Source organism: Buceros rhinoceros, unplaced genomic scaffold (assembly GCF_000710305.1).
Source record: "Buceros rhinoceros silvestris isolate BGI_N320 unplaced genomic scaffold, ASM71030v1 scaffold7821, whole genome shotgun sequence".
NCBI classification, from domain to species: Eukaryota; Metazoa; Chordata; class Aves; order Bucerotiformes; family Bucerotidae; genus Buceros; species Buceros rhinoceros.
This window is the reverse complement of record NW_010393612.1, coordinates 38,934-52,214: the sequence shown is the minus strand read 5'-3', so window position 1 is coordinate 52,214 and position 13,281 is coordinate 38,934. Positions and strand designations below refer to the sequence as shown.

Genomic DNA, 13,281 nt, shown 5'->3' with positions numbered 1-13,281 from the left:
CAGTTAAGAAAACTTTGCCGGACCTGGGAGCACCGCCTCGGGGTCGGTCTTGGGAAGGCGTTTTCCATTCACAACTTGTTCAACTCGTAAAACGAGCGGTTTGGGAAACGGGCGGCGCCGGGGGAGAGGGGGGAGGACGGACGGATGGGCGGACGGGAGGAGGTTCTCCTTGCACACCATCGCGGTCGTACTACGGGCGTTCGTTTGCAGGAATCCTAAAAACTTCCTGAATTTGGGCCAGACCTGCCTCGCCGAATTAAGCTTAGAACTAGCAAAGGGTGGTGTTCCCAAGCGCTGTCCGGCGGGGTGCTGGAAGCTCTGTCACCTCGCCTCGGTGACATAAAGTAGCCCTGGTTTGGGAGGCCTTTTCTCGGTGCTCGGGAGGGCAGAGCCGGCAGGGGACAGTCAGACCGAGAGCTGGGACTCTCTGCCCTCAACTCTTTGGAAGTGCCCTTCAAATAAGTACGCCCATGCAAAGCCAGGCTGGTTTCCAGCAGCTCAGGACCAGTATTCTGTGTGTTCCCAGCCGGGAAATCTCTCTTCCGTCCACAAGCATATCTCTTTGATACAGCTGTTAAGCCACTGTGAATCTTTACCCATATTTATTATTCCATCAAGAAGAGCACGGCTGACTACACAGGCGTACACGTTGTCTTCCGCGTGCTGCCTTAACAGTTAACAGTTTGTTCACAGCTCCCATAAAAAGCAGTGAGGTAGGCACGAATAATGAGGAGCATCACTGCTAAAGGCCAAGGAATGAGAGTGAGTCGAGAGCAGGGACTCTCCCACGCTTCGTGCCCTTGTGTTCTCCTTAGAGTCCAATGTGACTTGCGTATGTCCCACTCAGAAACGTAAAACCGATGCCCTTCTCCTTTCATCATCCTTTCTGCTGTGACTGCAGCAGCCAGGAGTAAGGAGGAATAAGGGTTTGCTCAATGCATGGAGGGAGAATGGCAGAGTCCGGGTGGTACCTTTCCCTCCTTTGCATTTTAGCCCTCTTGCATTCCAACAGCTTACAGAGAACAGTAATAATTCCTTTAATTTGCAGTTGCTGCAGACCTTTGACCTCGTGGAGCGGTGCTCACGCTCCGTCCCTGCTCAGCTGTGCATTAGAGGCATCACTTCGCAGCACACGCAGCTTTCTTGCCTCATTAGGCACCATCAGACGTACAGCGCCGTAGTAAGGACTGTGTGCTCTGTAATGATTCGGCTGCCAGAGAGACGTCTAACGTCGACCCTGGTGAGCAAAGGCCTGAACTTAAATTGCTGCCCTGGAGAGCATCTGAACAGCTCCTGCTCAAGTTCAGAAGTAACTGCTGATGTGGTAGAGCCCGATAATTTATGAATCCATGATAAATCAGGGAGACATAAGTGGACCAAGCTGAAATCACACTGAGTTATTTTGGAGAGTAATTTAAGCAGCATTTAGGCTGGCAGTGGAAATCCATTCATTCATTAACACTGCTTGGAGGAATGAAAGTCTACCCATGCTCTCAAAAGGCTCCCAGTCCAGACTGGTTTCATGGCTTTCCTAGGTCAGGGCTCTGACGATCAGACTCCATTCTCCACTGTCGCTCTGGGTCTCTGGGTGTCAGGCAGGCAGGGTTTGGGTCGTGCTGTCAGTGCTTGGCCATAGCAAAGCACAAAAATGTCAGTAGCTTGTGCTTTGCTTTGCCTCTTTCATTCATGGTGGGCGGCTCTTGGTGGTTCACCCTGACATTATGGACAGTGTCGTTGAGTTCCTAGTAGTTTGATAGTCATCTGCATATGGGGATAGAATTTGTCTTACAGATTTAAGACTTACATATGTCTTACATGTCTGTGTTTAACTGCCGCTGGTCTTGATGGATGAAGCTCAACGAACGGTTACCAGGTTTATAGGCAAACTCCAAGTCAAGTCCCACCATCAAACTATAGATAACATGGGTGAAGGATGGTCAACACACAGAGCTCAGAGTTCATCTCTCTGAAGTCAGATGCCCAGCCATGCATGTACCGGGCCAGTTCTACTCTCGTTTACACCAGCACAATTTCTGCTGTGAGAACTGAATTTATGCCATGATCTTCATGCAAAAATAGTTATTCAAAGTGGCAGTGCAGAATCTCAGATACCACAGGGGATCGCCAATGAATCTGTTCTCTACTGCCACGCAGAATTAGAGTGTGGTACAAGGAGGAGCAACAAAATAGCTGGAAAATCTGAGCATAATCTTGAACATGGCTTCTCCGTGTCGCAGGATTGCTCACAGATAAACCCACATTTGGGTTTTTTTCCTAGCCAAGATATTTTTGTGGCCCTAAAACCTGTTTCTTTCAGTGCTTATCAACAAAAGAATGGTTTTCCTCCATAAACCACCACAGACTGGTCCAGCAGATGTCAGTTTGTGTCAACATCAGCTGATTTTCTTCTCCATTGCCCTTTCTGCTGGATCTTTGCTTATCCAGCAGGTCCTGTCTTGACATCCACTGCCACATTGAATGTTTTTTTTTCTTGTGTGGCAATAGAAAGCTTGACTCCGTCTTTCTCAAAAATTGGTGTGTTCATTATGCATTAGTGATAGTGATGGAAGTCACAAATACCCATGGCTTCGCTGCAGGACCTTCGCCTGTTTCTATGGTTGCTTTATCTTCTCTCTGCATTTTAGTCATAAAGTCGCTCTGCCTTTGCTGCCAAAGAGGAGCAGGAGCCTGGTCCTGGTGCTGCAGCCATCCTTCTTTTCTGTTCCCTGATGCAGTTTGAGTGGAGTTATGCAGTTCTTTATCACAGAACTCCAGAAAACTGTTCCAATATCAAAAAGCTATTTCCTAGGGAAATCCGAGCTCTTACTGATGCAGAGTTAAGAATAAACTTTTGTACAGCAAGTACTTTGAAGTTAATAAATAATTCACGTATTTTTCTCCGCTTTTACAATGTAACTCTCAAAATTGGGAAAATAGCATTGAAAAGAAATCCCACTGCTGTATTGTGTAGTCAGGGAATAACTTTCTAATAGAAGTATGGAAATTAATTCATAAAAATATGAGTTGTTTGGTAACATGATAAACACAAACAGTGATGTAAGCAAATGGTGGAATTGCAGGATCACGGAATTGTTTGGATTGGAAAAGATCTTTAAGCTCATTGGGTCCCCCCATTCCCTCAGCACCACCAGGTCCCCTCTGACCCCTGTCCCTCAGCAGCACCTCCACATGGCTGGGAAACCCCTCCAGGGATGGGGACTCCACCACTGCCCTGGGCAGCCTGGGACACGCCAGGACAACCCCAACGGGACAGAAATGGCTCCTCAGGGACAACCTCAACCTCCCCTGGGACAACTTGAGGCTGGTTCCTCTCATCCTGTGACTTGTTCCTTGGATGAAGACACCAACCCCCACCTTGTTCCAACCTCCTGTCAGGGAGCTGTAGAGAGTAATGAGTTCTCCCAGGAGCCTCCTTTGCTCCAGGCTGAACCCTGAGGTCCCTCAGCCACTCCTCAGCGCATTGTGCTCCAGACCCTGCTCCAGCTCTGTTGCCCTTCTCCAGCCCCTCAATGTCCTTCTGGACGTGAGGGGTCCAGTATCTGAGGTGTGGCCTGCCCAGTGCCAAGTACAGGGGGATGATCCCTGCCCTGCTCCTGCTGGCCATGTTATGGCTCATTACAGCCAGGATGCTGTTGGCTTTCTTGGTCACCTGGGCACACTGCTGGCTCCTCTCCAGCTGCTGGCAACCCACACCACTCCCTAGTCCAGGAATCAGTAATCTTTGAAGAGGACCCCAGCTTCCTGTCTTCTCAGTTTGGGGAGACACAGTGCTCTGGAGGGTACCGGCCAAGCCTGGTCCAGGATACAGAAGCTTCTTCCAACTCAATTGGAACCCACCGCTTGCTGTAGCAGCCTTGGGAGCCTTTATTCAGAGGGATCCTACACTGCTTAACAAATCAACCCGGAGCCTGCACCCGGGCTCCGTGTCTTCTGCCGTGAAATGAAACTGCCTCTGGGGTGTGACAGGATAATTGCTGATAGCAAATACTTCTCTAAACTGTGCAGAGCAGAGCAGGAGTGATGCTCAGAGGGCTTTGTGGAACAGGAGCACATTTGTCTTCAGCTTTCCGAAGGAAAACGTGCCAAATCCATGGTACTACTGTAGGTACTAGCAAAAGCCACCCTTGATACTTCAGTGGCTCACTACTGATTCGGGAGGAAAAAAGAAGCATTGCAGGGACTGGCTGAACCAACAGCAGCTTCCAGCATTTTTTAGTGTGATCAGTAAAAAAAGAAATGCAATCAATTTACTGCATGTGTCGGGCTGGAGCCCTCTCGGAAGAGACACAGCTGCAAACCTGGTGGGATCCTCTAATGCTCCCGTGACCAAGACCGTCCCATAAGGTGGCTTCTTGGGGACATTCTACCACTTTTGTAACTCACTGGGTCTTCCTTGGTGTAGGTGAGGGTAAGAAGTCTCTGAAGAGTTCCTGAGGAAAGCCTTGACTTTGTAACATCCTCTGTCCTTAAAAACAGCCCCGAGTTAGGGCTGCAGTGGCACGCTGCATGGCTCATCCCTCTTCCTCTGGCATCTGAAGAGGAGAGATAATTACGAAGATGGTTAATAGATGGAAAAGGAGGATTGTTTCATTCTTTACCTTCCCTGCTTTTGCTGCAGTTTAGTCATAATAATGAGAGTTTTTGATAAGTGAGCTTCGGGTTGAGTCACTGGTATCTCGAATGAGTAAATAGCTTTTGGTGTTAGTCTGAGGAGCCAGGCAGAGCAATCACCCGCTGGTCCTGGAAGCTGGAAGGCAGAAAGGGAGAGGCAGACATCTCTGCAGAGGGGAGAGGGTCCTTGGCTCTCGTGCTGGCTGACTTGGGGGAATGACCTTGAAATGCCCTGTGGCAGCTGATGAGGTGTCTGAGCCTCCTCCACGCCCCCTGAAGCCCAGGGGAGATGTGGGCACCTGATAGATTTGAGGATCAATATGCCTCATGGTGGGACCTGGGGGTGGGGACACCCAAAAGCAGTGACCACCTGGGGACGTGCTCTCGAGCAGTGTTTGTGGCACAGCGTGCCAGAGGGGAACTCGGGGTGCAGAGCCATGCGTTAGCTCCTAGACCCTTCTGGTTCTCCTTCCAGTCTTCTGCTCCTTATGCGCAGAGGTTAAAGACTTTGAAATGAGTTCATTGGTCATATCACCACAACTCACATTTTGAATTCAGAAATGGGAAAATACTGTCTTGGAGACACAAGGTAACTGTTGACACAGACATTTTTATTTTTGTTTTCACTTCGGTTAGAAGAATCCTGGAAACGCCAAGAACAGGGCAGTGAAAGGACGCACTTTTTCCTGCCAGGCAGGAATCGGTATGAGGCAGCCGTTGAGAATCATGTCCCAACAGCCAGAGCACTCTGTCAGTCCAGCTGCTGCTTCTGTGAACATTTTATACAATAATGGCTGTTCTTCTACAAAAAAAGAGAACGTTCTCTCTCTCCTTGCCCGTAACTTCGCCAGGGAAAGCTGTTAGTTCTGCTCTAGTCTTAATCTGTTCTATCAGGATGCTGTGTCCGTTGATGGATATCATATAGCCATTAAACCTGCCACCCTCGCTCAGAAAGAAAAAACAACAGTTCAGCGCTAAAAAGACTAAACGATGGGTTTTTTAAGAAACTGATCATACATTTGTCTGACTTTCCCTCCAGGAGGCCAGACTCCAGATGCTGAGACTCTTTTATCTAAGCAGTCCAGAACCACTGTTCCTTGTCGTTGAGGACATACCTGGCTTCTCACTTTCAGGTTAACCAAAGCTCAGCCCTTGCCAGACTTAACCCTTTATTCCCAGCTGCAAAGTGACCCATTGTGGCACGGCTCTGGGGAGGAAGTCAGGGAACATGCATTCATTAGCAGCCAGTCAGGAGCTGGAAAGCAAATGAAAGCTGCAGACAGGCCCTGGCAGAGCAGACAGGTCCCCACAGAGCGAGGAAAGCAAGTACTGGGCTTCTGGCAGCAGTAAAATGACTTATTCAGTGATAAAAATCTGACTGCTAGAGCATGGAGGAAAAGTCCATAATATTCTTAATAAAATGAATATAACAGTCCCTGCCTCCTTGGGCTGTCGTTTCAGCTTTCCCCGCAGATTACCCATGGGTTTACACTCCAGTCAAGTGTCCTTACATAGAAGCCTGTATACATTCAGCATCAAAGTTGAGCTTGTAGAAGGCAACTCATCGACAAGGAATAAACTCACGTGTATATCAAATCCTACAGCGGACAGAGCCCCGCTCGGGAGAGTAGAACACCTTATGTAGGTGTTGTGAACTTGGAGAGGCGGGGTGATGGAACAGAGGTCTTTGAAGGAGAGCCGAGAAAAGCCCACCCAGCTGTCAGCACGGCTTGGAGATGGGAAACAGATAGAAACCAGTGTCTTCACAGTGGTGTCCAGCTGTCGACAGACCCAGCTGGAGCCCCTGCCCCGCAGGCAACAGGCCACCCCAGCACCAGGCTCATCTGCCGGGAAGGGAGACTTTCCTGTCATCTGCACGCGCTTCCAGACAGAATAGGAACCCACCACGCTATTCATAATACCAAATCCTTCTGAGATTGTGATGAGCTATGGGGTTTTTTGTACAATTCCGCTAATCCCACTAATTCACCCATCTGTTAATAATATTAAATCTTATTCAAAATCCCATAGAGAAAATAGCAAGTTTGTTAGTGTCCTTGCAGAGAATTAAGCGTGACCTGAAACCCCGAGTCTTTATAAGCACTTCTATGCCTTTCCACTGCTTTTTCTGTGTAAGTTTTGCCTTGGACGGCTCTCGTTAGGCCTGCGGGACTGCTGAGGTGTAATGCATGATTTATGATGTACAGCAGGTGACTGGTAGTTAACATTTATCTCGGAATGAATGTTATTGTTTGTTGGTTGTTTCTTTTCCTGCAGCTTTCCCTGGGAGGTTCGTGGGTTTGTCAGTGACAAGATGACAATTCATATTTTTACCAAAGGATCCAGTGAGTCATCCTATTAACCCCGCTGAAGTACATGCCTGCCAGTCGCCCTGCCGTGGTAAGTCTGCGGGGTTTCGCCTTCTCTCTGGAGATGTTACTCAGGAGTTAGCCCACAGCATGTATTTAGTAGGGCAAATAACCTGTACCTAAGGCAGTCACTTCTCAGTGATGACCACAGCCCCAAGCAGACCATAGAGTACGTATCACAGTTATTTTTTTTTAAGTTATTAAAGTGTTTTAGAGCACATGAGAAGACTGACTGTGCTCTGTACCATGCTATTTCTCTGGTTTGCTTGAACCTGGAGGCGGTGTAAGAAGATACCTTGTGTGTCATGGGAACTGATACTGAGGTCTAATATAGCTGGCCTTGAAAATGTTGCCCTGCGAGGGGACCCACAGCAGCTAAGCGGGTGTATACCGTGAGTCATGATGGAAAAACTCAACGTTCAAAAAACCCCACGTCTCCAGGATGACATAACATGGAGTGTGTATTTGTAGTGGTTGCCTAAATTAAACTCCTTGGTTATTTCATCGCTCCTGAGAACTCCCGGTTCATTGAGCTAATATCCCATAACATTCCAGGAGAGCTGTAGGCTACATGGTTCCTTTTCCCAGCTTTGTGCTGTAGGAGAGTACAGCTGCCCTTGGGTTGGGTCTGCAAGTGGTTTTCATTTGAGAGAAGGTCCAGTGCGGGCCAGTACGTGACTGTTTGTTCTCCTTGTTCCTGGGGTTGGGTTGGAGAAAAGGTAGGACATAGTTTTGTTGATAAAGTCTCTCCTTTTCTGCTTACTTGGGGGGGATATTCTGTGGCTTTCTGTGCGTTTTGCACACCACGCAACCTTATCTCAGAGGAGAAGAGCATATGGCCCCAAGATGTTATTTGTTATTTCAGGGCAACGAGATGGCAACTGTACTGAAAACTGATGGCAGCTCATGCGTTACCTCATGCTAACAGGATAAACAGTATCTTCACTGCACACATTAACATTAATGGAAGGGAAAGCGCATGAAAAACAAGCCTGTTTAAATATGTCCCCGTTTAGGATACCCCAGATGCTTTACTGCTCCTGCTTGTCTTGCACATTTAAATGATGGCTGGACTCCTTCCACACGTGCTGTTCTTGCCTTCAGAACCAGTGCCAGCTGCAGTCTTTAAGTCAGTGAACATGCAAAACACTTTAAAACATCCAGCTTAATGGAGAAATGTATCTTTGAGTTTCGATAAAGCTTAGGCAAGATAGCACAGAAATTGTTAGCGATGCGTACAGCGTGTGTGCAGCCACCCCGCTCCAGAGCGAGCGCTTGGGGGAGAACTGCAGGAGGTACTTCGAGCATCTCGAGGATGACCCCCAACAGCAAGGCTACCACAGCAGTTGAGAAGACATTCGACCTGATCTCTAAGGGGTCCCTTCGCAACCCATTTCAAGTGCAAAGACAGTTGGAGTGTAAAAGCATTCGGTATCGTTGTAAAACAGACAAATAGGGGAGCAGATAAAAGCAAAGGGAAGAGAATGGAGTGAAGACAGCGACACAAAAGCAGCTTCAGATGTGTTGTGCTCAAGAACGCCAGCACATTGCAAACCCTTTGAAAATATGCCAAAGCAATATTACAGAGTATTTTTTTGAGGAAGCTGGTGTAGGGCAGAGTGCTAAGAGAACGTTAACCAGACCTTTTAGCATCATTGTAAAACCAAGCTCATAGCTGTGAGGTCCAAACCCTGCTGAAGAAAATGAGAGCCTCTAATTTCACTATGAAAGTAAATAATGAAAATTAGGAAAAGTGTGTTGCACGATTCCACCCTCAGGAACTAAACGTTTTCCCACATTGCAACCAGTTCATCAGTGGAAGGCGACTACTCAAGGACAAGGCTTGTGTTCGGCGTTGTCTGGCTGCTGTGGTCACGTGTAGTGAGTCGCCTTCCCTCCATCCCTCGATCTCTCCTGTTCTACACGATGCTTTGACTAATTAGAGCCTCAGTACTGATTTGTTGTAGCTGAGGCTTACTTGCATTAATGATAACTCCTGACGTTAGCCTGAGCACCTCGGTAAATAAATTTGCCACTGCTTCAAGAAATAAGGTTCCTAATGACTATAAAATTGCCTGGAAATTGTTGTTGCCAGACAAGGTTAAGAAAAGAACAAGAGAAGGTCCTTCCAGAAAAGTGCAGGGTTATGTACTGGGTTGCACACTGGAAGCAAATTAGTAAATAATAACAAGTAGAAGCAGTAGCAGAATAAGAATTTCATTTAGGTCTATCTGAAAATTAATTATGTTCTTGACAACTTAGTTCCTGTTTTTTCCAAGGACATTTTCCTTTCTTGTCAAAGCTGAAGGCATTATTTCAGCACAGAATTCTTAGAATTTATCGTAAGACATTTCTCAGACTTTAATGTCGAGGCTCTGAACTCATAAAGTGTCACTCCAGGAATCACTTTAGAGAAATGACATTTTGAGGTACGACTCTTCACCACAAAAGAGATATTTACTGACATTACCTTTTCCTGTCATTTTTAAATCTTAGCATATTGCAATAGACCCCAAAATAACTCAGAACATGCAGCAATAAAGGAAGGATTTCTGAGCTTATTTAGGGATACTCCCATGTTCTGACTTTCAAAAGGTGTTTGAAGAGGGTTCCTCTGCTAAACAAGGGCATTGAATCTCAACGTTCCCTTCTCTAAACCCTTTCTTTTATGTCACAGCATTAACCTTGAAAAACTCTCTCAAAGTTCTGCAATATCAGACAAATCACAAAATCACAAATCACAAAATCACAAAACCTCCTGCTTATCCAACAATTGGGAGTTTGCTGGTAGATCGTTAGAGCTGGTCTACCATACTCTGACCTAGCAGTAACACAGATGACAAAACAGAGCAGCAAAAAGTTCCATTCATCATAATGAGGCCAGAAAGGGGCTGGGAATTCCATACGCTCTTGATTAACTAGTCTTGAGACTACAGAGGAAGTACATGAGAAGCAGCTCCGTAACGTTCCCAAGCCATTTGCCAGTTCACAGGTCACTTCAAATTACTAAAATACTCCTGAATGTGGAATCTGAAAGTGAGGGAAGGAGAATATATGCCATCATACCTACGGAGTCACCACTGATTAAGAAACGGGGCAGGCGTTTTGGTGCTGTTATTACTCAGGGTGATTTTACTCGATTTCCGTTCTTCAGCTTTAGCTGAGAAGGTATGTCGTACCAGTCTGGCTGCAGAAGTGTTTCCTGATGTTCCAATATCGTGTTTGCAGTGCTGGCAGATACCCAAAAGTCACTCCTTTCCCACGGCTGGTGACTCACGGAGCCATTTCGGGTGCCGCCTGAACACCACCCAAGTTTCCCAACTCCAGTAGCTCTTCCTCAGCTCCTCCAAACTGCAGCTTCACCTCAGCCCAGCTGGGAGCCATGGCTCGGTCCGGGCAGTGGCCCCTTCTGAGAAACAGGGATTTCATAGTTTTTCTGTGGAAAACAGGTGATGAAGTTCAGGGTCTTGGAATAGTTCCCATCCGGTTTGTGTGCAGGATGAAGGAGTGCAGTGATCTTCCAGTGGGTTCTGGAAGGGGTTCGCCCTCTGAACATGCTGTTACGCTGATGCTATGTCAGGAGGCAGTGAGGTGAAGATTTACATCCTTCGTTATACCTTTAACACCTGATGCCAGACAATGCTTTTCCTTTTCGTAGTTCCTTAAATGCGCTTATATTTGCTCTCACATCTGCTGACAAGCATATGACTGTGTTTAATTATGTTCACAGTACACTCGAATAAAATTAAAAAACCAAAGCATTCGCATTGCCTTTACAAAAAATTCATGAAGGTGAAATCTGCATATGATCAGTTAGAAACATTTTAAACCAAATATTGAGGGGTTTGCACCTTTTTTTCCCCTCACTGTAAAATGTAAAGAAATCATCCATGCTAAGGTCTGTGTGGTTGCTAACTATGGCAACATGAAGACAAGATATAATTTTAAACTGAGGAATTCCAGAGCCTGAGCTTTATCCCATGGATTCTATAGGTGCTTCTTTACAGGCTGTCTTGCTGCAGACTGGAAGGAGGTTTCTTATCGGCGTTGTACACCGTAGCTCGCAGCATTGGTACCTTAATGTAAGAACGTGGTTAATGGCTTAGGAGGAAAAGATTTTTGACTCAGAAACATCGTGGAAACAGCAATTTGGATATCCAGCTTTTAAAGCACCAGAAGTGGTATGGAAGGGTGTGTATAGGTGATCCGTAGGGACTACAGCACATCCGAGGCGTGTGGCTGGAGAAACACTGCGCGTGAGGCAACCCTCCGGCTTTTTCAAAACCCTCCTGGTCTGTCGGGAGTTTTAAGCATGCAATTCTCTGAAGCCAGAGGGAGATTTCTAGGTGGGACAGAAAGAACAAATTTGCTCATTTTAGCTCTTCCCAGTGAAATTTATTTGGAGTTTCATTATAGCCATCAAGTATTTCATTATATCAACCTTTGAGCAGTTTTAAGCGGAGTCTGTATGGTTTACTGCCTTTACTTTGAGTCATGGATTATACAACAGCACAATAGTTTCTCAGCAGGATTAAACCCCAGTACATTAACATTCAATTAAAAGCCTGTGAGAAGCGCAGTGGTTGACTCAGACCGTTAACTGGGATTGTCTCTCTGTCACGTGTACCCCTTTGTCACTGCGCCGCGGAAGGGAGGAAGATACGTGTTTGCTGTAACCAACTGAAATGCCAGGAGTGCTCATGTTTGAGCGGGTTCTAACATTTGTCTCTTCATTTCTGTTTCTCCCCAGTTAGCCAACCGACAGCACAATGACTGAGGACTTGGACCACAGATTCAGTAGCCTCACCTGGGATCAGATTAAAATCCTGGATCAAGTTTTAGCTGAGGTCATACCTATTCACGGGAGAGGAAATTTTCCGACCCTGGACGTGAAGCCGAAGGATATCATCCACGTGGTGAAGGAACAGCTCATTGCAAAGCAAATTGGCGTTAGAGATATCCGCCTGAACGGTTCGACAGCCAGCCACATCCTGGTGAAGCAGAACGGAACCAGTTACAAGGACCTAGACATCATTTTTGGGGTGGAACTTCCAAGTGAGCTCGAGTTCCAGATTGTTAAGGAAGCAGTTCTTAATTGCCTACTGGACTTCTTGCCAAAATGTGTTAATAAGGAAAAAATCACTGCTCAGACCATGAAAGATGCCTATGTGCAGAAGATGGTCAAAGTCTCTACCGGCCACGATCGCTGGAGTCTCATCTCACTGTCAAACAACAGCGGCAAGAACGTAGAATTAAAGTTTGTCAACTCGCTGCGACGGCAGTTTGAGTTTAGCGTGGACTCCTTCCAGATCATCCTGGACTCCATCCTTAGCGTTTACAGAGCGACGGACTGCAAGCTGGCAGAAGACTCGCACCCCACTGTCATCGCCGAGAGTATGTATGGAGACTTCAACGAAGCGATGGACCACTTAAAATACAAACTGATTTCCACAAGGAACCCGGAGGAGATCAGAGGAGGCGGCCTCCTGAAGTACAGCAATCTCCTGGTTCGTGACTTCAAGCCAGCAGACGAGGCTGAAATTAAATCTCTGGAACGTTACATGTGCTCCAGGTTCTTCATTGATTTTCCAGATGTTGCTGAGCAGCAAAGGAAAATCGAGTCATATCTGCGCAACCACTTCATCGGGGAAGAGAAAAGCAAGTATGACTATTTGATGACTCTGCGCAGAGTTGTAAACGAGAGCACAGTCTGTCTCATGGGGCATGAACGAAGACAAACTCTGAATATGATCACAATTCTGGCTTTAAAAGTGCTTGGAGAACAAAATATCATCCCAAATGCGGCCAATGTGACATGCTATTATCAGCCTGCTCCATATATCAGTGACAGAAACTTCAGCAATTACTACATTGCTCACGGACAAGCACCTGTCATCTACCAGCCGTACCCGTTCCACATACACATGCAAAGCGGCATGGTTTAGGAACACCATAACATCCTCCGCACTCACACTCCTCTCTCTTCCCAGTTCTCTCCGTAATAAAGGCCTCATTAAAGCAAGTTTTATCATCACTTTTATTTGAAGGACATCTCTTTGTGCAAAGTGCCAAAGTGATTTGGTTGATCAGTGTCTAAATCACCGTTAAGCAGATGGTAAACGAAGTGAAACGGCTGCTGTTCATCAAGTATTTATTCCCCAACGTGTGTTTGGGCTATACGTTTTTTTTTTTTTCAATGAAAAGAGAAAGAGAGAAATTATTCTAGTTTTGTAAAATAAAATGCACTAAGTTCTGGGTTCTGAAACATTCATAAGAAAAA

General features: G+C 46.4%; 1 protein-coding gene across 1 annotated transcript; it reads left to right on the top strand.

The window, feature by feature from the left end:
* Positions 1-6,942: 6,942 nt before the first annotated feature.
* On the top strand, positions 6,943-13,019 carry LOC104501150 (protein FAM46C-like). Its single transcript, XM_010144912.1, has 2 exons — positions 6,943-7,032; positions 11,752-13,019. The coding sequence occupies exon 2, from the start codon at positions 11,771-11,773 to the stop codon at positions 12,944-12,946; it is 1,176 nt and encodes a 391-aa protein (XP_010143214.1). The 5' UTR covers positions 6,943-7,032; positions 11,752-11,770; the 3' UTR covers positions 12,947-13,019.
* Positions 13,020-13,281: the final 262 nt, after the last annotated feature.